The sequence below is a fragment of the Mytilus edulis genome, chromosome 1, assembly GCF_963676685.1.
Source record: "Mytilus edulis chromosome 1, xbMytEdul2.2, whole genome shotgun sequence".
NCBI lineage: Eukaryota > Metazoa > Mollusca > Bivalvia > Mytilida > Mytilidae > Mytilus > Mytilus edulis.
In genome coordinates this window covers 156,372-181,281 of record NC_092344.1, presented here as the reverse complement: position 1 = coordinate 181,281, position 24,910 = coordinate 156,372, and the positions used below count along the sequence as shown (strand labels likewise).

Sequence of the window (24,910 nt, the reverse complement as noted above, 5' to 3'; positions counted from 1 at the left end):
CAAAACCAAGGAGTAAACAAAGACTCACAAAATCAAGACATTTACATCAACAGTTATAAATAATAAATAAGAAACAACACGAACTCCACTAAAAACCGGGAGTGAAATCAGGTGCTCTGGATAGGGTAGGCGTAGAAAAATCAAAAGGCTTCATGTTCTGACAAATTGCAAAGATTGTGATCTAAGATTAAGCATTAGATCTTTAGAATTTTTTAGATCCACATCTGATTGACACCACTGGTTGAATATATATATCATCACAATATTTTTAAGGCTATCTTTTGCTGCAGAAATAATAGAAGTCAACACTTTAGAAAGATGTTTAACCGTAGATCTTGATGATCCAGAATGTATCTTTCTTTATACGGATTTTTGTGAAATTTTGATATCCAGTATAATGTTTTTTAGACTATCATATAAAGAGAACTGCGAAATTAATTACGAATAATGGAGTCGGAGAGAATTATTCCAAAAAGTTGTGCCAAATACAAAAATAACAAAAATGTACAAAAATTTACTATAAAGGGTAATTACTCCTTAAAAGAGGGACGAAAGATACCAGAGTGACAGTCAAACTCAAAAATAGAAAATAAACTGACAACGCCATGGCTAAAAATGAAAAAGACAAACAATAGTACACATGACACAACATAGAAAACTAAAGAATAAAAAACACGAACCCCACCAAAAACTAAGGGTGATCTCAGGTGCTCCGGAAGGGTAAGCAGATCCTGCATGTGTTTCTCCTTAAGGGTTCAATTGACCATTTTGGTCATGTTGACTTATTTGTAGGTCTTGCTTTGCTGTACATTAATATTGCTGCTTACAGTTTCTCTCTATCTATAATATTATTGAAGATAATAAAGCTGCAAAATATTCTTTAAATTACTAATTCAGGAGTAGCAACCCAACAAAAAGGCAGATTTCAGGGCAGATAGATCTTGACCTAACGAACAATTTTAACTTATCAGATGTGCTCTAAATGCTTTGGATTCGCAGGCGGGGTTATCGAACACATTTTGTAAACTAAATACCCTAATGATAATTATAGACAAGTTTGATTAAATTTGTCTCAGTAATTTCAGAGAAAACTTTTGTAATTTTGTAAAAGATTACCAACATTTACGAAAAATTGTTAAAAGTTTACTATAAAGGGCAATAACTCCTTAAGGGGTCAATTGACCATTTTGATCGTGTTGACTTATTTGTAGATCTTACTTTGCTGAACATTATTGTTTTTACAGTTTATCTCTATCTATAACAATATTCAAGATAATAACCCACTAGAGGCTCTAAAGAGCCGGTGTCGCTCACTTTGGTCTTTGTGCATGCATATGTAGATCTTACTTTACTGAACATTCTTGCTGCTTACAATTATCTCTATCTATAATGAACTTGGCCCAGTAATTGAAGCGGAAAATATTTTTCAAAAATTTACTATAAAAGGCAATAACTCCTTAAGGGTTCAAAGGCCATTTTGGTCATGTTGACCGATTTGAAGGTCTTACTTTGCTATAGGTTATTGCTGTTTACAGTCTCTATCTATAATAATATTAAAGGTAATAATCAAAAGCTGAAATTTTTTTCTTAAAATTACCAATTCAGGGACAGCAATAGGTTGCCTGATTGACGTGATTGGTCTCAAAATTTCAGGGCAGATAGATCTTGACCTACTGAACAATTTCATCCAGTCAAATTTGCATTAAATGCTTTGGGTTCAGGGATATACGCCAAAATCTACATTTTACCCCCTATGTTCTATTTTTAGCCATGGCAGCCATCTAGGTTGGTTGGCCTGGTCACCCAAATGATAATTGTGGCCAAGTTTGGTTAAGTTTGGCACAGTAGATTCAGAGGAGAAGATTTTTGTAAAAGTTAAGGACGACAGAACCCAAGTGATGAGAAATGAGCTCCCTTGGCTCTTTGGGACAGGTGGGCTAAAAACGGTAATATTTCCTTAAAATTTGAATAATTGAAATGTGTATATACTAGTAATATATATTGTATTTTTAATGTATGAATGTTAACTGTATGCATGATACTAAACCCATAACGGGTAGGATTGTGCCTGATATTATTATTATTATTGTTATTATTATTATTTATTGTTATTATTATTATTATTGTTATTGCTGTTGTTGTTGTTGTTGTTGTTATTGTTATTGTTATTATTATTATTATTATTATTATTATGTAGCATTTACTTCAAAGTAGGTTCATATTCTAATCCCATTTTGTGCCTGTGTAATATAAAATAAAATTCTTAAAACAGACAATCAATACAGATCTGGAATATAATTATTTAGATATATATATCTATATAAATGAAGGTCCGAATGTGTTTCATGACGATTGGTTTTAAGCAACTAAATGACATATATATATCTTTTTTTAATCTTTCATCATAAAATAACCAACTACTTTCAGTTTTGTTCACACATTGTTGTCAATTTAATGGAGTTCTATGTGTATGTCAAAGAGGTTTAGCTAGCTTTAAAACCAGGTTTAATCCACCATTTTCTACATAAGGAAATGTCTGTTCCAAGTCAGGAATATGACATTTGTTTTCCAATTGTTTGATGTGTTTAAGCTTTTGATTTAACCTTTTGATGGGGGACTTTCTCTTTAGAATTTTCCTTGGAGTTTATTTTTTTTCGTTATTTAACTTTTTTTTGGTTTTTTGTACGTGCACATAAGCAGAAATGTATTGTTATAAGACTGAAATACTTAGTAATTCTATACTAATGCCTTGAAAGTCATTTTATCATAATTCGTGTACATCTGACTGACCTGAATTTTTCACAGCAAAAATCTGTAAACCAACAAAATTTAAACTTAGCCAATAAAAGGATGCAGGTACAAATATCACATGTTAACTGCTTCTCACATTCCTTGTTGACCTCTTCAGATTCTAAATTGACCTATTGAGATTTCATGATGACCTTAAAGAGTAATAATGGAAAGGACATAATGGAACTATTTTCTAATCTTTTTATCATTAAACCCACCTGTATATATCTAACACAAGAGAAGTAGAGTAAAAATGATATTTAATAATAAAATGTGTGATGTTTATGAATCCTTGGTATATCTATGTCTTCCTCTAATTTGAGGAGGTAAGATGACAGCCCCTGAACAGGGAACCTGTCCTGGTATCTGACATATACACTTTTTACTATCAGAAAGTCCAAATAATGCTGGATTCTTCTCATCTTTTGTTTGTTCTTCTTCTACTTCCATTCTGTAAAAGAAAATTACTGCTAGACAACATTTGTCAATAATTTTAATGTCTTGACTTAGTTTAGTGTAACTTAAAACTAGATGAATTATAACAGTTACAGTCACATGGAATTCCTTTGTCAGTACATGTTTTTATAACCTGAGTTTTATACAATGTATCAGTTAGATTGTAGTTGAATTCAAAGTTGTGTGAATAATCTAATAACAAAGAAAAAATATAATTTGACTTTACAATCCATAACCAGCGTATACAAAAACCTTGGAATGAGCATGGTGTATTGTGTTGAATCAGGAAATTGACTTTACAAGTGCATCAAACTTTTATGATAATCAGATTATAATAAGATTGCACAATTCCATCTTCGCTAGCCGAGGGCTACGATCCCCTCCCACTCTCTCCACCCTTGGCAGATTAAGCCAACATTTGTGATATCAATGTTGCCACTTAATTTTTGCGCCATCTATCAGAAGATAAAAGTCACGCCCATTCCGAATACATTATTTTTGACCAATCGTAGCACTTGAACTCTTTAATTTGGGAGGTAAAAACATGGTAGCGTCTAGATTCTACACAATTGGTAAAGCTGGAAACGAAAATATACGTCAAGGTTCATGCATTTGTGTATGAAACATACACAGGAACTTCTATTAGTTGATTAAAAACATTCAAGTTGTCACTAAATATAGTTGTATGTTTAGTGATGTAAAAGACTTGTTGCACAATAAATTTGTGGCAATTGTTTACAAACACATTCTACATTTACACGTGATCATGTTATAGGCGCTTTTTGATTGGATGCAGTGATTTTCTACTGCAACCAATAAAAATCCTTACCATGTGTCTCCGAAATTTTATCTCAATCTGCCAAGGGTGGAGAGAACGGGAGTGGATTGTAACCCTTGGCTAGCAAAGATGGCACAATTCAAGCTTGTGTACATCAAAGCACACTCAAGGTTAGCATTATTAATCCTACTAAGGAGTTATTTTGTGATGCAAGTTATACTGTAATATTGCATTCTATTCCAATGTAAAATTTTGGATATTTGCATAGACTTTCCCATATGAAGAAATGGCATAGTTCACATATTACAATAAATATACCCAGAAATCAGTCTGATATCAAACAAAATGTGGTATGATTTCCAATGAACAGACACATACAAAATGTGGCAGGGTTAAACATGTTTGCTGGTGCCAAATTTTTTAATTATGAGAAAGTAAGTGTTTTGCTATTTATATTTCCCCTAAATCAATTTGATTAATAAATAAATATGATGGAACAATTACACCTTAATTGAGATAATTCTCTCATGTTTTGCTCCATTTCTAGGAAAGTTTTGGGACATCCTTTCACTTTTGTAATGAACTGTATCAAGAACAAACTTATACAAATAAAACTTATAAAAAAATGTCTAAACACATACATGTGTAATTTACATTTGGGAGAAACACAATAGTTGATATAGACTGTATCACTTAGTCTAACCAGACAAAGACCAAATTCATACTTATATTGTAAAAAGTTGAACTTCAATCCCAGATATCAATGGTATTATAGCACTTACAACACAGATGCCCAAAATTTATATAGCCTCAGTTTATGATGTAGTTCAAAAGGAAAATCTCCCTGTATATTGAACTTTAAAAGGGTCATGACCTCTCACCAATATATACTTACTCTGTTTTACACAATGTACTTCTGATAAATGAATGAATTTCATCTTTTGAATGAGAATCAACATCAATAACTAATTTCTTTCCATTACCTGTAAAACAAAAAATATTAAAACCAATGATTGACAGACAGTTTGTTATATTCATGATTTACATGTTTCCCCATCAATAACTAATTTCTTTCTATTACCTGTAAAACAAAAAATATTAAAACCAATGATTGACAGACAGTTTGTTATATTCATGATTTACATGCCCCCCCCTCCCCCCAAATCAACATTTTATCATTTATGCCCCAAATCAATAAAAGTTCAGAAATCATACAACCATAACTATAGACCAGTCTGTGCTAAACTGTTTATGAGTATGTCAGACCAGAAAAGAAATATGATCTTTCCTACTATATTTACAACTTAAAAACTAAAAATTCTGTCTGCTCAAATGATTTTTTGTCTTTGTTGATCAGACAGAGTTTGAGATATATACTGATAAACACTTGTTTAAATGAATTTTGTTTCAACTGCAACCATTTCAGTATCCACCAAAATATCAAAATTATTCATATACTTTAAATGTGTTGCCCCTAAATCTCAAAATTTCTCTACCAAGAAAAATACACCCTATATGGTAATATACATATTTAGATATGGGGGCACTTTCAAGCAAGTTAAATTAATGTCTATCTTAGATAAAGCTTTATCTTGATATACTCTAACAAGTAAATATATTTTCTATCATAGTTTAAAAGAAATGGGATTTATGTCCATGTACTTACTGAAGAAAAACTGGAAAACAGGAGTCGGTGTTAAGTTCTTAAAGGTAACAAATTGAGTATGTGGATTTTTATACAACAGTTGAGGTAGATGCCAAAACACAAAATCTCTGAAAAATAAAGAAAGTTCATATTATTTGAGAGCAACTGCCTTAAAACTTTAAGGAATATATTTTATGATAAATATATAAATGGCCATTGCATATTGAAGAAATTAATAAAAGCATATTGATTGTTCGGTTACTGTTCTCAATAAATTTGATACTATACATCTATACATGTTTAAATTAGATAGACATAAGCTACAACTTTGCTTTGTTTAAAAACTGTACATGTTCCTGTTAAAGTAACTTAAACAACACTAGATCTGTATTCAAATTTATATATATATCTAATATTCATTGATTGCCTAACAATGTAATTTTAACACACTATTTAGTATGTACATTTATTTAGTATATCTAATATTCATGTATAGATTTTCTGCCTTAAAACTAAGCTTCGTAAAAAGCTAAGCATATTTGCTTCAAGCTTGCAAGTTGTTTCTTAGGGTAATGAACTTCCAATTATCATGATGAATGAGGATATCCCTAAGAGTTAAACATGATGGGGTAGCTCGATTAACTTTAAGACAATAGACAATAGACAATATTTATTAAGGGGACGAATTTCCCTATTATGGTAGAATTTTTTTTTTTTTTTTTTTAAAAGTTCACACAAAAAATCATTCTACTAATTAATGAACTAAAAATTGATAACTTTTTTTTATTAAATAACGTCAAAACTAAAATTCCTTACAACAGAACCAAAATCAGAAACATTACTGTATTTCCGTTTTTTTTTTAACAGAACTTAAAATATGTTTGATTTAAAAATAAAAACAATTCATACAGAATTCATCCTCTTTCACAGGTAATGCCTTCCTCATAATATGAGGCAGACATTACCTGTAAATGGGGACGAAGTCTGTTTTATTTTTTTTTTAATTCAAACATGTTGATAAAAGAAACAGAAATACTGTAACATTTCCGATATTGGTTCTGTTGTTAGGGATTTAGTTGTGACGTTATTAAAGTTACAAATGTAGGACATCATCTTCAATGTAAACAAAGAATCGCTGTTATCCAGGTAACGTTTTTTTAATATCAAACAATTATCAAAAATGATTGGGTGTTGAATTCCTTCCTATATTTGTTGATATGTTGATAAATATACATTTCATTCAAAGTCTCATGCAAACAAGACCGGAAACGGAAGTAGATCTGAAAAAAAAAAGTTAACGATTTTGAGTTCATTAGTAGAATGAAAAATTCGGGACATTTTCTGATTTTTTTTTTATTGATTTTTCTACCATAATTGGGTACTTTCTTCTTTCGTAATTCCCTCCTGTTTAGGAGCACTCGGAAGAGACCGATAAATGGTACTTCGTCCCCATATAATTCTTTAGTTTTACATGTTGTGTCATGTGTACTATTGTTTGTCTTTTTGTCTTTTTCATTTTTAGCCTTGGCGTTGTCAGTTTATTTTTCGATTTATGAGTTTGACTGTCCCTCTGGTATCTTTCGTCCCTCTTTTACATTGGTTACAACATACAATATTGATTACCTGTCTCATAAATGAAACATGAAATCAAATATTGACAGAAAATAAAAGCACAATCATTTTTCAAAACATTCATAACTGCTAGTAGTCTGTTGTTATTTATGTATTATTGTCATTTTGTTTATTTTCTTTGGTTACATCTTCTGACATCAGACTCGGATTTCTCTTGAACTGAATTTTAATGTGCGTATTGTTATGCGTTTACTTTACTACATTGGTTAGAGGTATAGGGGGAGGGTTGAGATCTCACAAACATGTTTAACCCTTGCCGCATTTTTGCGCCTGTCCCAAGTCAGGAGCCTCTGGCCTTTGTTAGTCTTGTATTATTTTAATTTTAGTTTCTTGTGTACAATTTGGAAATTAGTATGGCGTTCATTATCACTGGACTAGTATATATATTTGTTTAGGGGCCAGCTGAAGGACGCCTCCGGGTGCGGGAATTTCTCGCTACATTGAAGACCTGTTGGTGACCCTCTGCTGTTGTTTTTTATTTGGTCGGGTTGTTGTCTCTTTGACACATTCCCCATTTCCATTCTCAATTTTATACAACTCGGGGATCTCCATGGATGAAAATTGAACGATGGAGGAACTTTCACCATCATAAACTGTATCTACGCCGTACAGCGTAGCGCGATCGAAAGTATTTCATCCCTCCACATAAGGATAGGTGAACATGCTAATTCATTGCTTATTTAAATTATTTTTATTTGAATTTTCATTATAAATACTATATAAAAGTATATATATTTTCAATAATTGCCGTTTGTAATTCTTCAAAGGCCAAGCCCTCATACCCCTTCCCTTTCCCTTAGTCGAGAATGACCAATAGCTATCAAAGATCCCAATGTAGTTTTCTTGCTATTTTTGGTAATTGTTATGGGGTTAAAATTCATGTGGAGCTTATTTTTCACGGACATTGTCAAATTCAGAATTCATGAACCCATTACCGGTATGGCTGGTTTGCAGCAACGACAAAACGAGTCGTACGGGTTATGTAAAAGGTTAAAAAGATTTGTAAAGCAACGTTGTCAAATGAAAAGGTTTTTAATGACTTTATCTAGCAAATAGATGCTATGCAACATGCATCTTTCGAGTCTGAATAGAAACCGGAAACGCGGATGTATCAATTTGATTGTAAACTACGAAATGAATTCGGAGTTACGATACGATATTTATTTACAGGAAATATTTATAATAAGTTTTTACTTTTCAACTTTTAAAGTAATTCTATATTGTTGTTACAGTACAGCAAAACTCGAGTTATTTGCGATGAAATAATAATTACTATTTTACGTCTTATTTTGTACTTCTTAAAAAGGGGGATGCTGATTGCGTAAGTCAAAATAAAAGCATGTGTTCTACTTGTTAAACTTTGTAACTAGACCAATAATTTATTTATTTAATCTGAATTATCATAAGCATTTGCGGAAACTTAATTAGATAATTCGACAAATAAATCGTCTATCTTCAGATAATATTCTCCTGTCTGCTTTGTTTGATCTACCTGTACAAGCTCAGGTACAAGTGATTAGCGATCTTAATCCGGATATCCCTCAGGTGTTAGAACTGGATTATACTATAAAGAAAGCCTGAAAGTTATGCAATTACATGCATTTGATTATAATTGCTAAAAAAATGGCGTCAGGCTATAAAACCGATCACAGTTTTGAACGATGGTGCAAGTCATTTAATGATGGCGCAAGACATTTGAACGATGGCGCAAGACATTTGAACGATGGCGCACGTCATTTGACGATGGCGCAAGAAATTTGAACGGCGCCATCGTTAAACAGGCCATGGAGATCCCTGCAACTGAGACAAAAAAAAAAAAAAAAATTACAATGCTCCTCTGTGAACCTGCTGACCGGGTCCGATGTTGTAATTTAATGTCATAACTTGAATTTCACTTTTCAAATGTAGGGCACCATCTTGAAGATATTTCATTGTTCGCCTAACAGGCGCCCTTCCTTTCATAAAAGGCATGACTGGTCTTTTTAAATTCTGTAACGAGCGTTTATAACATTTTTTTCTATTATCGTGAAAAAAATTGTGTCTCCTTGAAACAGGAAGTTATTGGATTACGGTAATTGCCACAAAGTATACATATTACAACATATAATATAACATCTAAAAATAGAAAAACAAATAATTATAGATGATAAGAAGTACGAAATTTTATATTATCGAATTTTGAAAAAAATATTTTATTCTTTCAAAGCAGAAAATTAATTCTTCCCGTGCACTGCAAATGGTGAACATTACGACATACAGACGACAAGAAAATGGTTTCAACAAGCGCACGTGTGTTATTGGCAGGGACAGTTTTTGCTATCAGCGCAATTTTGACTTTGCGCTATCTAATGAAAAAGACAAGAAAAAAGACAGGTCTCCGAATTATTGTTTAATTTTAATTTTAACTGAAAACTATTCCCTGATTCTGAATCAAAGTTCCTTGTTTATGTCCTTGAAAATTCTATGAGTATGATGCCATTTCAAATTTCACTTCTTCTTCTATGAGGTTAATATGCTACTTCTACATCTACTTTGTAGTGACGGCCTTCAACACTTTGAAGTTTATGTCACTGGTACCGCTCATTGCTTTGTGGAGACTTGTATACCATAAAATTGAGAGAGGAAATGAGGAATGTGTCGAAGCAACAACAACCCGACCATAGAGCAGACAACAGCCGAAGGCCACCAATGGGTCTTCAATGTAGTGAGAAACTCCCGCACCCGTGGCGTCCTTCAGCTGGCCCTTTAAAAAATATGTATACTAGTACAGTGATAATGGACGTCATACTAAACTCAGAATTATACACAAGAAACTAAAACTAAAAATCATACAAGACTAACAAAGGCCAGAGGCTCCTGACTTGGGACAGGCACAAAATTGCAGCGGGTTTAAACATGTTTACGAGATCTCAACCCTCCCCCTTATATACCTCTAGCCAATGTAGAAAAGTAAAGCATAACAATGCACAATTTATAATTCAGTTCAAGAGAAGTCTGAGTACGATGTCAGAAGATGTAACAAAAGAAAATAAATAAAATGACAATAATACATAAATAACAACAGACTACTAGCAGTTAACTGACATTCCAGCTCCAGACCTCAATTAACATGATTAAGGTTCATCATAACAAATGGACATGCAAATATGGCCGTCTTTCCAAGTCAAAAATTACTCTGTGTGCAGTCTTACCTGTGCAGTTTAGAAAGTTTTAATGCCTAGCATCCACTAGATATATATAAAAGTTAAATGTATTTTGCATATCGGAGAGATGAAATCTGTTTTGGACTTTATTGGGCATTTTTTTTCCTTCCTGTAGAAGGTGTAAAACTAAACTAAGTTGGGATATAACTTTGAAATGCTCCCTCTCAGGTAAGAACTGGTTTGTCTTGTATTGATTGCCCTTGATTGGCATGGACAATAGACATCTACACATTTATAGGTAAGTTAAAGAGTTTATCTGAGTGGACAGTATCAAAGTAATTCAGGTGTTTGTTTAATTTTACATCTTCTGCAGGAAGGAAAAAAAATGCCCATCAAAATCAAAAAACGATTTTATCTTTTTGAAGCACAAAAGGCATTTAACTTTTATATATCAAGTGGATGCCAGGCCTTAAAACTTTCCAAACTTCACAGGTAAGTCTGTACACTGAGTAGTTTTAGAGGTGAAAATACGGCCATATTTGTCCATTTGTTATGATGAACCTTAAACTGATTGAAAGATTATGTCTTCATCATATGAATATCAGGCACAATCCTATGGAAAGCCAACGGGGTCAAAATTCTTAATTCCTAACTTGTAACTGTGTAATTTCTAAATTGTTTATTCGTAAATTGTTAATTTGTAACTTGTAACTGTGCAATTTCATAATGCTTCATTCATAAGTTGTCAATTTGTAACTTGTATCTTTGTAAATTCAGCATTCTTCATTTGTTAATTGTCAATTTGTAACTTGAAGATTTCAAAATTCTTTATTGGTAAATTGTTTTTTTGTATATATATTGATGTTTTGTAACTTGTAACATGTTGATTCCTGAATTGTCGATGTGTGAAATGTCGAAGTGTTAAATGTCATCTTGTATTATGCTAACGATCATTATGACAACATATGGCGCTCAGTTTCTTCTTCGGTGTTTACGCCTCCTGTAAGTAGGACAACCTCCATATGAAATATATATATTTAAGTAATTTTAATCAATTAGTTATGAACAGCAAATGCGTCTAAAAGAAAGCAAACAAAAATTGCATGTTAACTGGATCCCAGTTTTATTTTGTTTACTGTCGTGGACTTCCGTTCGAGAACGGAAACTATATAAAAACTATCCCGACTAGTTCAGTTCCTCCGCGACTTAAATGATCTCCCTTATTTGCAAGGTAAAAGAAATAGTCGGTGGTCAGTGGAATATTACAACTGGATTATTCAGGTAAATACAATAAGGAGATGTGGTAATATGATTGCCAATGAGACAACTATCCACCAAAGCGAAGTTCAAATAAAGTCGATGTAAGCAACGTATAGGCAACCTACGGCCTTCAACAATGAGGATACAGTCTGCTATAATAGGCTACATCATTACTGGAAAACCCAGGTTCTAGCTATAAACGATTATATTATCGGACCATTTTATTCTGACAGGAGGGGAAAGCTGACAAATATATGTTAATATACATGCATGCCTACTGAATGTTTCTGGTCATGAAGCTTAAAAATTACCGCTGCCAGATTTCCGTTCTATAAAAATTTACAATAAAAAAGCAACAAAATAATTATGAGTTCCTTGATCTCAACAGCTGTTTAACGCCCAGTCCTCCCTATATGAGCCCCACCCGGTGCTACACCTCCTTATATTAAGTTTCTCGCCACATTGAAGACCACTTGGTGGCCTTTGGCTGTTGTCCGCTAGATATAGTCGGTTTGTTGTCTCTTTGACACATTCCCTATTTCCATTCTCAATTTTATGTAGGCGACGCATGTAGTAAAAAATAAACAAAAAAAACAACATGCAATTTTAAAATAAAGAAGCTTTATTGATTAACATCGTGAATCATTTCGGTTAGTTAACAAAATCGACAAATATTAGATTAGGTAAGGTTGCCAGGGTATAAGGTGTTTTTCTACACTTGCTATTAAGAAATAGTTTGACATATTCATCCTCCGTTTTGGATTATTTGTCATAATTTTAAAAATAGGACAATTTTGATATAAGAACATTTGTTTGTGATTCATATTTTGTGCAGTGCAAGATAAAATGTTTTTTGTCTTCAATATTTTTATTATGACATAATTTGCACAACCTTTCTTCTCTGTTAACTTGCATGTATCTACCTCTTTCAATTTCAAGACTGTGTGCACTTAGCCTTAGTTTTGCCAAAGGTGAATAAAATTGAGAATGGAAATGGGGAATGTGTCAAAGAGACAACAACCCGACCAAATAAAAAACAACAGCAGAGGGTCACCAACAGGTCTTCAATGTAGCGAGAAATTCCCGCACCCGGAGGCGTCCTTCAGCTGGCCCCTAAACAAATATATACTAGTCCAGTGATAATGAACGCCATACTAATTTCCAAATTGTACACAAGAAACTAAAATTAAAATAATACAAGACTAACAAAGGCCAGAGGCTCCTGAGTTGGGACAGGCGCAAACATGCGGCGGGGTTAAACATGTTTGTGAGATCTCAACTTCCCCTATACCTCTAACCAATGTAGAAAAGTAAACGCATGACAATACGCACATTAAAATTCAGTTCAAGAGAAGTCCTATCTTTCAACATATTCAATTGGTCTACATAGTGTGCATGTTTATTTGAAAAACAAAAATGTTGAAAAAATGATAATTTTGGTGATTCTGTAATATATGAATTTTGTTCTTGTAAAATTTTGTCATGAATTCGTTGTTTTATTTGAGCAAGTATAGGTGTAATAGGTACATTAAAAGATGTTAAATATGAGAAACCCAGATTGGCTTATCATGAAAAATGCATAGGAACAAACCAAAATGTTAACTTCAACTTTCAAAAGATTACAATTAAATAATTGTGAAGAATTCCTATTGGATTATTAATGAATATCAATATTTGATATTATTCTATATGAATAAATTTTGCTATAATTAATATTTTTAGGAAAATCTGAGGAGAAGAATAATGAGGAAGATGATACACTGATACCTAGCAGTGAACAGCATGATGATCACACACACAAAGATAGTCATATTCATGGTAAACGTAAACATCCTAATGAAGATTTTATCAATGTAGATGTGCAGAGTCCTAAAAAACCTCACGAAATGCCAAAGAGTAAACCAATTGCTAAGGACGACTCAGAAAATTTGGAATTCTTTAGAAAAGAACTTCAGAAATTTCTATCTGAGGGAGTCGAAAATACTGACGAGAATACAAATCAAAATGCAGAAAGTAACGATAATACATTAAAAGAAGAATCAGAAACTAGAAAAGATGACAACACCAAGAAAGTAGTAAAACATGAAGTTAACAATGGTTTGGAGAAAAATAAAGAGGTGTTTTCAGGCGAGATAATAGAACCTAAAAGGTCTCAGACTCTTTCATCTACACCAAAGATAGTAATATCAGAAAGTGAATCAAAGATGCCTAATCTAAATGGAAGCACTCCAGAAGAAAGACAAACCAAGAGCGTAAATGGAAAATCCTGTGAGGAAAAAGAAGGTAGAGAATTAGATGATGATCAGAGTTATACTAGAAAATCCTGTGAGGAAAAAGAAGGTAGAGAATTAGAGGATGATCAGAGTTATACTAGATTCAGTGAAGAAGAGATAACAGACGCTTTGCTTGTATCTCAGACCTCTCCTGGGATTCTGTCTGGTTCTAATGCTGAGATTCTGTCCTGCTTATTAACCCATCCTGATCCTAAGTTACAGGAGACGGTCCTCAACGGAATCAATCGATGTTCAACCTTTACCAGAAATCAGGTAAGCATTATTATCGCTATTTTGTGAAAATTTCCTTTGATCTTGATGACTGATAATTTCCTTTTTCAGCAGAGTCGAGTGATATGAAAATTATCGCTAGAAACTAAAGGGGCATGTGTCGTTGTTAATGAACTTGACATGAAATTGACAACATCATCATAGGTAAAATAGCGATAAACAGATTATCATTGGTCATCTCAACTGGATTACTTTTCTCACTTTTGCCGTATCAGCACAAGTGAGAAAATCAATCTTATTGGGTGATCAATGATAATCTATAAATATTGGAAACATGATATATTTATAATTATGATATATTGCAGTCATGTCTGTAAATGTATTTGCTATTTCTAACATTTACTACATACACAATTGTCTAGTGATTATCCATTGTCTTTGTGTTTCTTAGTTTTATAAACTGGTGATATACAATTTCCATGAGAGGACAGTTAGATGGCCCCTCTTAGGTCATTGTGTTCCAGTTGTTGTTCTATATCGTACATGCATTTTTAACCGGATTTTTGTGACAAAAATGTCGGTTATTGATTTGGGGATGTACGGCGGGTTTTATGGGGCGGCACAAAATGTTGTCCGTGCATTTTCTCATGAACCGTGCATTCAAAGCTTTTAAAATTTTAATATGTTGTTACTGACAACAAAATGAAGGTCAAGCTTAAGAATGAAGATTTTGACTTTTACCGTTAAGGAGTTATGGTTCTTGAAAGATTGAAAAATGGCGTTTCCAGTCGTGTCCGTGCATTTACGCATGAACTGTTCAATCAAAGCTTCTCAAATTTTAATATGTTGTTACTGATGACAAAATGGAGGTCAAGTTCAAGAATGACGATTTTGACTTTTACCGTTCAGGAGTTATGGTTCTTGAAAGATTGAAAAATGGCGTTTCCAGTCGTGTCCGTGCATTTACTCATGAACTGTTCAACCAAAGCTTTTCAAATTTTAATATGTTGTTACTGATGACAAAATAGAGGTCAAGTTTAATAATGTCAATTTGACTTTTACCGTTCAGGAGTTATGGTTCTTGAAAGATCAAAAAATGGCGTTTCCATTCATGTTGTTGCATTTACTCATGAATCATTCAACCTAAGCTCTTTCAAATTTTAATATGTTGATACTGATGATAAAATGCAGGTCAAATTTGATATTGACGATTTTCACTTTCACTGTCATCAGTTATGGTTCTTGTGATATTGCCAGGAGACAAATAAATGTTAATAAATCCGGTTTGCTGTCATTGTGACAGCCTCTTGTTATGAGCTTGATTAGTTTTTTCAACATTTTCATCTGCAATAATAACTTATCATGCTTATTGGACTTCCTTAATAGTGATCCCACATTTGGTGTCTGGTTTAGTCACATCTCAGCTAGTACAAAATTAAACAAGCCTGGTGAATATGACTATTTGAGGACATATATTCTAAAGTTCTGTATACACCAATCTGATTATAATACTAATCCTGTATCCAAGCTTTACATACTTTCTATTTTATAAGTCCTTTCTGGATCCTCTGGTTTTATTGATGACTTTCACTACAAATTGTAGTTTATATTGAACTTATATTGTCAAAAGTCACGAATAGAATGCTGCTCATTAACTGAAAGTATACCTTAAAAAAATTACCTAATTATATTTTTTAAATTTCTGGCAATACTTTTGATAATGATTTCTTGGAACAAGTAGACCATGCTCCTGTTGGGCAGCTAGATATTTGTAGTCTACTGCTTTTTATCAACTTTTTAAGGTCTTCCTTGATCTTTATATAAAATGGAGCTATACTTATAGCAAATCTTCTTTTAGAATTAATAAACTTAAAAAACCCAACATAATATTAATCATAAATCTAATATAAATACTGTATATAACTGAATAACTTTAACTTCATTAATTTGTGAAGATTTTTGTGTGGAAGAACAAGGCTCATTTACTTTCCAGGATTATAAACAGATGTTACATAATAGGTTATACAATTATAGTCATTGATTTTGTTGAAAGGGACAGTTTTAATTGATAATTGGAAGAAAATATAAACGTAGCTGAAAGTGCAATAGTTTTACCTACTAGTACATGTAGTATAAGATATATTTAGAGAGTGAAAGTGTTGGATAAGAGCTTATTAAAGTGTTGGATTAGAGCTTATTAAAGTGTTGGATTAGAGCTTATTAAAGCATTTAATATTTTGTAAGTACAAACCTGGCTAATGTAAATGATTTGAACACACATGTAAATGCTGGATCTAACTTGGGATGTTGTTGTTAGTTAAGGAGGCTCGCGGGTATAAGATTTTCAGAAAAAAATTAAACCTTTATTTTTTATTACAAATTTTATTTATTACCTTAAGTAGTTGTTACTTTATCATATGGTACAAAACTCATTCCAAAAAATCAATTCGTGTTGGCCTCAGGTGACTTTTAAAATGTAGATATCATTGAAAAAGCTCCAAATTATCTTCCTTTGGTGCAAAAAATGCCATATTTTGGCATTAAAATTGAAATATCTTTTTTAACTCATCGGTGACCTATATTTTTTATTGTCATTTTCGATTAACCTGTATATCAACTAAATAATTGTAAAATTTAAGCGATTTCTGTAATTTAGATCTTTTTTTATTTCGATATTACCGTTATTTCGCCTATTAGTTCAACAGAAAAAAAGGACATTTAAATAACAAAAATGTATGCTTCTTTCAAAGGCAGATTGTGAGCGTAAATGAACGGTGACCCCATTTTTTTATTTCATTTTTCTATAAAATTAATTTATAGAAAAAATATAGGGAAATCCTATATTAAATAAAAAAAATGATTTAGACCCGCGAGCCCCCTTAAGCATCCACCAGTATTATCACTTCTACATTGGGTTTTAAGAATCATTTCAACATTTTAAAATTAGTTTGAAAGGATTCTTGTAACCATGATCAACATTAAGTCTTCCTGATCAGTAACAGGTCTATTAGGTCATTGTCAGATGTATACATTTGTTTGACAGAGTTCTACTGACCTTGACCTCATTTTCATGATTGATTGATCAACAAATTATTTGAGTTTTCATGATAAGCATAATCAGACCTTTATTTCATAGATTTTCAAGGCAAGGTGCAACATTTCAGCATTGGTTTTTCGTGGTAGTAGTGCATTAAATGGTAAAAAAACAAGTTACATTCAGGTATTTCACATCCAATTTTTTATAGAAATATTCTTTATAAAGCACAAAGGTGTCATTATTCACCTCAAAAACTAACAAAACCTTTGAATAGACTTATTAAGAAGGGATATAGTTACGATACTGTTGTCAGGTCATTAAAGATTGCATATTTTGGCGTTAATATTGATTCACTTATAGGGTCTTTGCATCGGAACTAAACACATTTATTCAAAAACCAGTTGTTGGCATGACACGGGTTATGTTCTTCTCATATATGTTATGATGGTATGATACTAAACCCCTAACGGGAAGGATTATGCCTGATGTTCATATGATGAAATCATAATCTTTCAGTCAGTTTAATTGAAGTCTGGAGCTGGCATGTCAGTTAACTGCTAGTAGTCTGTTGTTATTTATGTATTATTGTCATTTTGTTTATTTTCTTTGGTTACATCTTCTGACATCAGACTGGGACTTCTCTTGGACTGAATTTTAATTTGCGTATTGTTATGCGTTACTTTTCTACATTGGCTAGAGGTATAGGAGGAGGGTTGAGATCTCACAAACATCAAGTCAGGAGCCTCTGGCCTTTGTTCGTCTTGTATTATTTTAATTTTAGTTTCTCGTGTACAATTTGGAAATTAGTATGGCGTTCATTATCACTGAACTAGTATATATTTGTTTAGGGGCCAGCTGAAGGACGCCTCCGGGTGTGGGAATTTCTCGCTACATTGAAGACCTGTTGGTGACCTTCTGCTGTTGTTTTTTTCTATGGTCGGGTTGTTGTCTCTTTGACACATTCCCCATTTCCATTCTCAATTTTATTCCTTATTTATCAATGGGTACATTTCTATATGATATTCAGGTTTAAGATTCAGTCATTTAGTTTTTGCACCATGTCATAATGAAGTAACTGTAAATTTTAATATGTGAAATAAGCTGACTTGAAAAGTAGAAATTGGCTAAAGAATCTGTTTCTTATCGAAATTTGGATGGGTTCATATGTTTGATTCATTTATTACCATCTACTGAAATTCTCTGTAAGTGAGAGAGTGAATGTATTACTGTTTGAAATAATCTGCCTACAAAAAAATAATTTTATCTAATTTTTTTTTAGATTTGCCCTTCCAATTGTAACAAATAAAAGTGTCAAAATTCTTCCTGATTAAAAAGAAATATCTTTCTGTCCTTTTTTCCAACATTGCAATACAATTATTTAAGATTATAAGTAAAAATAATGGAACTTATTTGGAATGGTGTCTGCTTTATCCAATTCTATACCTGAATCTTGAAACAGGTAAATTTATAATTTTTGTGGCCTAGCCTGAATGACTTTTTTTAAGACAAGTGGTTAGTAAATAGTATACTATCTATAACAGTCTTTTTATTGATTTATGATAGTCTGTAGGACTGACACAATACCTGCATTTATATATCAACCAATAAGTTGTTTACTAAAACATTGTAAAACGGTAAGATTGTTTGATCACTAAACAGTAATGAGAATGTTGTAATTTTTTGTTGATAATATCTAATTATTATGATGTAAATATAATTTATGTAGTTAATAATTGATAATTGATACTAATCATAAACTTTTAAGTTCTGATATTGTAGATAGGGTTAGGGTTGGGGTATTTACCATTATTAAGAAAACCAAATTATTCCCAATTGTTATGGTCCAAACTTAGGTGTTCAGATTTAATTTTACTGACAGGCTTCCACCATTTCTTCTCCAAGATAATTATGTCTCCTGCAGATCTTTTAGGAGAAAATAAATTGCTATCCAGATATATATCTGTTACAATAAAAAGATTTAATGAAATCACTTGACTTAAAACAAGATAAACATGAAAGACCAAAGTATGTCCTATTGTTGATATTTATTTTCTGTGTTGATGAAGTACTCAAACTACAGTTATGGCCCTTTGTTACTTAGTAAACTGTATACCATGGCGGTTCCAGAAATTCTCATAAGGGGGAGGGGGAGGGAGGGCCACAGACTGCACAAGAGGGGGCCTGCTCCAGTCATGAATAAGTTATTCCTTAAATAATCAACCAAATTTTCCAACTACCAACAAAAAGGGGGACATTGGCTCCCTGGAAAACCTTATAAATCTGTCTCTGGTATAGTTCATATACTATTTTCTTTTTTGTAAATATCAGATTGTGATGAAATTTGTTGACATGTTTGACTTATACTTCTCTTAATAACATACTTTTTTCTTAGATATGAACTTTCCTATCTAAGGATGAACATGCATGAAGATTTGTTTAAACTTTGATTTAAATTATAATTTTTCTTCCTGGATCATGATACTGAAAACAATGAAGATAACTGACCAAGATTATAATCAATGACCTTATGATACACGATGTATGTGCCTTCTTCACTTAGTTTTATTGTTAGAATCCTTTGGTTCTAGATTTATAAATATTTTATGACTGGTAAAGATACCTTATAAAATCTATACAACAAAGTAGTATAGACAAATGGTTATTGATGTTTTACAAGAAGGTAAGTCAGTTGACTGTCAGTATCCAATCTCAGGGATAATCTATGAGGGATTTATTTAGCACGGTATTTGCTAAATATTAAAACATTTGAAACAGTTTCAAATTTGATAAATAAAATTTAAAGTGATATTTTATTTTTATATATATATATATATATATATATATAAAACCAAGCCTTATCATATGTTTAGGGAAAGCACTATATTTATATAACATGTTTAATGAATCTCATAGGCGTAGCATGCCGAAAAATAATGGTACGGTTTCGGCAAATTAGACATATGGGACACGAAGTGGCCCATCCAGCCTCGCATAGCGAGGCTGCATGACGGCAGGGGGTATGGGGGCCGCTCAAGGCCCCCAGAAGCTCTGGGGTTTATAGCGTTAAAATCCTGCATTCTTGCATTCTGAGTGTTTCCTGGCACTAAAAAATGTTTTTGAACCGCAGCATTTTTTACAAGACAATTTGAAAAAAAAATGAATGTCTGTGTCTTTTGTAGTCATTTACATAGCAAGATTTGTAAATGAGAACAACACTTTCATACTATACCTCGCGACAAATCATTGTGCAAAATTCATGATTTACAAGTGATTTCTGTCAGTTTATTTATTATAAGATCTTACTATTATTATTTTTAAAATAAAACAATCAAAGTGCGGCTAGCAACTTTTGAGCTATAGTGAATAAAAAAATGAATGAGGATCGGAAATGGGTAAAAAAAACTACGACAATCCTCAGACACTGCATGCATGGGATAAACTGCAGCCGGTCTTGGTAGTCCTATAATATAAGACTTCCGAGGTTCATATCATTTACATTCAAAGTTTTTTAGCGGATATTTTTTTATTTATCAATGTTGAACCCGAATTCAGATAGTATCTGATTTTTTTTACTATCAAACCCCAACTCGGGTTAAACATTGATAGTAAAAAAAAATACATGATAAAAAACGTTGAGTATAAATGATATGAACCTCAGAAGTCTTTTATTATAGGACTGCCGGCCCAGAAACAACGTGTTTTGGGGGTGCACACTTTTTTAGACCCCATAACACACAAAAGAACTAAAATTAAAAACAAACAAGAAAAACAAAGGTTCCTGACTTGGGACAGGCGCAAAATTGCGGCAGGGTTAACATTTTAAATGTTTTAATGTGAACGTTCAGGACAATCACTTAAGTCGACACTAGGGGGTCATCTTTACCTGGTAGGATATAATTATTTTAAATGCTCATGCAGCGACTGTCAAGATGAAGAACTGAAATAAATCACTGTGTTCTTGATAATTTGTATCTTGTTTATAAGTATTGTGTACGATTTTGTCATATGCACATTTACTAGAGAGCCTGTCGCAATTACCGTGGTTTTTACCGTCTTGCAAGAAGGACCTCCTTACGCTTCTGGAGCACCTTTAGTTGCACCAGTTTTTTTAGGGGTCCGTGTTTCTAATTTGATTTGATAGTTTTCAATGTTGAATGGTGCTGGTTGTCCTTGTGTGTCTTATTTGTTCTCTGGTTTGTCTTTTGTCCCTTGATCGCGATTCTTTTTTAAAAATACAATGTACTTTCTACATAAATTCTACACCATTCCTACAGTTTTTCAAAATTATTGTAATAAACAATGGAAAGAGTAAATCGGCGGTCTCACGAAAACCGCCTCCTGCTGAAGTATAGATATGTGAAATAATGGTGATTTATGCTCGGGTTTTATGTTACGGAAGGGCACTCAAAGAAAGGCACAGTGCAGAAAGGGGTACGAAGCCTTAGAGGTCTTACGAAGTCACGAACATAACCAATCCCGACTTTTAATGAACAATTCCGGAGTCCCGATAAAGGTTATATTCCCTTTTGCAATACGGTATCTTACATTATAAAAAAAAACCCTCACCTCTGATTTTAATTGACATTATGCTCGAAATATTTGCAACTGTACGTTAAGAAAATAAACAATCAATCAACTGATTTTGAACTTGACTTGTGGTGGTTTTATTAAAAAAAACGAGTGAAATCATTACATATATCGTTTACCTGCAAACCTAAGGATATGGCATTGTGCAAACAATAATATTACTTTTTCCAATTGTTTTGAGGTTTATACCTACATCATCTGGAATCAAAACTTGCAACAATTAATAAAAAAAAATGCTAGCTTCTTCGACCTTGAAAATATTTCCAAACTGATGCGTTAAACTTAAAGAGCTAGTAACATCATGTGGAGATTTTCCGAATTAGCTGGCGATTGTTGCTAGCTATAAGTAGCATTCTTCAGATTATCCATCCGTTTCAGTTTATTCAGTCTGTGTCAGATTGGCGCATGAACCAATAACAACACCCAACATTATCCGCAACAGCATCTTTAACAATTTTGATTAATTAATCATTAATTGGTAATCAATAAACTGATTACGGTACTGCGGTTTTCTTTCTTTAAGAAAACAGGCAGAGGTAAATGTAAAACATTTTTTGTATGGAAGTTTGCATACTATGCTAGCATATTTTTTATTTAATATTTTGATTTTTTTGGTACGGTTTTCCGTACCTGCAGTAAAAATTGATACGGTCGGAACCGTACCAACCGTAACGTGTGCTACGCCAGTGAATCTCATTAGAACTATAATGGTACAAATTTTTGTTAGAGATTTTGATTTTTGTCAGCAAAGAGTGCATTGTCTTTGATTTTTTGTCGAGCCTGCAACTTTTGTTGCAGAAAGCTCGACATAGGGATAGTGATCCGGCGGCAGCAGTGTTAGCTTACTTCCTAAAAGCTTTATATTTAAGAAAGTGGAAGACTTGGATGCTAAATTCTTTGTATATTGATGCCTTATGTTCCCTCAGTCACATGTCCAATGTCCTTGACCTTTTTTTCATGGTTCGGTGACTACTTGAAAAAAAAGTTAAGATTTTTGTAATGTTAAATTCTCTCTTAAATTATAAGTTATATGATAACTATATTTGGTATGTGCGTACCTTGCAAGGTCCGCATGCCTGTCAAACAGTTTTCACTGGACCTCGACCTCATTTCATGGATCAGTGAACAAGGTTAAGTTTTGGATGTCAAGTCCATATCTCAGATACTTTAAGCAATAGGTCTAGTATATTCGGTGTATGGAAGGATTGTAAGTTGTACATGTCCAACTCACTGGCAGGTGTCATCTGACCTTGACCTCATTTTCATGGTTCAGTGGTTATAGTTAAGTTTTTAACCAGATTTTTGTGACAAAAATGTTGGTTATTGATTTAGGGATGTACGGCGGGAAGTCAGGCGGTCAGGCGGGCGGTCAGGCGGGCGGTCAGGCGGGCGGTCAGGCGGGCGGCAAACAAATGTTGTCCGTGCATTCACTTATGAACTGTTCATCTAAAGCTTTTAAAATTTTAATATGTTGTTACTGACAACAAAATGAAGGTCAAGTTCAAGAATGACGATTTTGACGTATACCGTTCAGGAGTTATGGTTCTTGAAAGATTGAAAAATGGCGTTTCCAGTCGTGTTCGTGCATTTACACATGAACTGTTCAACCAAAGCTTCCCAAATTTTAATATGTTGTTACTGATGAAAAAATGGAGGTCAAGTTCAAGAATGACGATTTTGACTTTTACTGTTCAGGAGTTATGGTTCTTGAAAGATTGAAAAATGGCGTTTCCAGTCATGTCTGTGCATTTACACATGAACTGTTCAATCAAAGCTTCACAAATTTTAATATGTTGTTACTGATGACAAAATGGAGGTCAAGTGCAAGAATGACAATTTTGACGTTTACCGTTCAGGAGTTATGGTTCTTGAAAGATTTAAAAATGGTGTTTCCAGTCATGTCTGTGCATTTACTCATGAACCATTCAACCTAAGCTCTTTCAAATTTTAATATGTTGATACTGATGACAAAATGCAGGTCAAATTTGATATTGACGATTTTCACTTTCACCGTTCAGGAGTTATGGTTCTTGTGATATTGCCAGGACACAAATAAATGTTAATAAATCCAGTTTGCTGTTGTTGTGACAGCCTCTTGTTGTGTTTTGGTCTGTTTTCTTATACTGTATGCAATAGGTCTACTTTATTTGGTGTATGGAAATATTTTATGATCTATTTGTCAGTCACACAGATTTTAACCTTGACCTCATTTTCACGGTTCATTGCTCAGTGTTTAGTTTTTGTGTTTTGGTTTGTTTTTCCTAAACTATAAGCAATAGGTCAACTATATTTTTTGTATGGATTGAAAGAATTGTTAGCTATTCATGCCTGCCCTGGCATGGTTCATCTGACCTTGACCTCATTTTCATGGTTCATTGGTCAATGTTTAGTTTTCTTGGTTAATTAAGTTTATTTGACAGTTGTAATAAAGCTTTATATTTAGGACTATCATCATAATATAAATGATTAGTAAAGAAGGCAAGACATTTCAGCATATACACTCTTGTTTTATACATTTACTCAAACCATTACTCAAGTCCTGTTTAACTAATCAAAATGAAACTTTTCACACAATTTTTTATTTTCGAATCATGCTGTCTACTGTAAATTCAGTTTTAATTATTGCAAATAATGTGACTGAATGAGAATTGCATCAATTAGAACTCATGTTTTGGACAGTGAGACAGCTTTCATTTATTTAAAAAACAATTTCACTGTGCAATTTACACCTGTTCGTTGACTCCTTGATGAGAAGAAAGTTTATAGTTTCCTTATTAACTCCTGGATTTGAAGAAAGTTTGTTTATAGTTTTCTTATTAACTCCTGTATTTGAAGAAAGTTTAAAGTTTTCTTATTAACTCCTGTATTTAAAGAAAGTTTAGAGTTTTCTTATTAACTCCTGGATTTGAAGAAAGTTTAAAGTTTTCTTATTAACTCCTGGATTTGAAGAAAGTTTAGAGTTTTCTTATTAACTCCTGTATTTGAAGAAAGTTTAAAGTTTTCTTATTAACTCCTGGATTTGAAGAAAGTTTAGAGTTTTCTTATTAACTCCTGTATTTGAAGAAAGTTTAGAGTTTT

The 24,910-nt window shown here is 32.7% G+C and overlaps 2 protein-coding genes across 2 annotated transcripts in view; one reads left to right on the top strand and one right to left on the bottom strand.

Annotated features, from left to right (window-relative positions):
* Positions 1 to 3,033: 3,033 nt before the first annotated feature.
* Positions 3,034 to 9,386, bottom strand: LOC139520811 (small ribosomal subunit protein mS25-like). Its single transcript, XM_071313779.1, has 4 exons — positions 9,130 to 9,386; positions 5,691 to 5,797; positions 4,920 to 5,007; positions 3,034 to 3,241 (listed from the first exon to the last, which is right to left on the bottom strand). The coding sequence occupies exons 1-4, from the start codon at positions 9,270 to 9,272 to the stop codon at positions 3,073 to 3,075; spliced, it is 507 nt and encodes a 168-aa protein (XP_071169880.1). The 5' UTR covers positions 9,273 to 9,386; the 3' UTR covers positions 3,034 to 3,072.
* A 129-nt stretch (positions 9,387 to 9,515) lies between these two features.
* Positions 9,516 to 24,910, top strand: part of LOC139520804 (armadillo repeat-containing protein 10-like) — a 34,710-nt gene continuing 19,315 nt past the window's right edge. The window contains exons 1-3 of the mRNA XM_071313767.1: positions 9,516 to 9,674; positions 13,427 to 13,987; positions 14,045 to 14,250. Coding sequence (XP_071169868.1) covers positions 9,572 to 9,674; positions 13,427 to 13,987; positions 14,045 to 14,250 — 870 coding nt within the window. The 5' untranslated portion in view covers positions 9,516 to 9,571. The remainder of the gene's footprint in view (positions 9,675 to 13,426; positions 13,988 to 14,044; positions 14,251 to 24,910) is intronic.

Bases quoted from the DNA above. Each gene is read 5' to 3' on its own strand.
- LOC139520811 (XM_071313779.1), bottom strand. From the start codon at position 9,272: ATGCCTTTTATGAAAGGAAGGGCGCCTGTTAGGCGAACAATGAAATAT. The intron at 5,008-5,690 runs GTAAGTACATGG...TTTGTTTTACAG, and splicing joins TGTTTTCCAGTTTTTCTTCA to GTAATGGAAAGAAATTAGTT. The intron at 3,242-4,919 runs GTAAGTATATAT...TTTCTTTTACAG, and splicing joins AGTACATTGTGTAAAACAGA to AATGGAAGTAGAAGAAGAAC.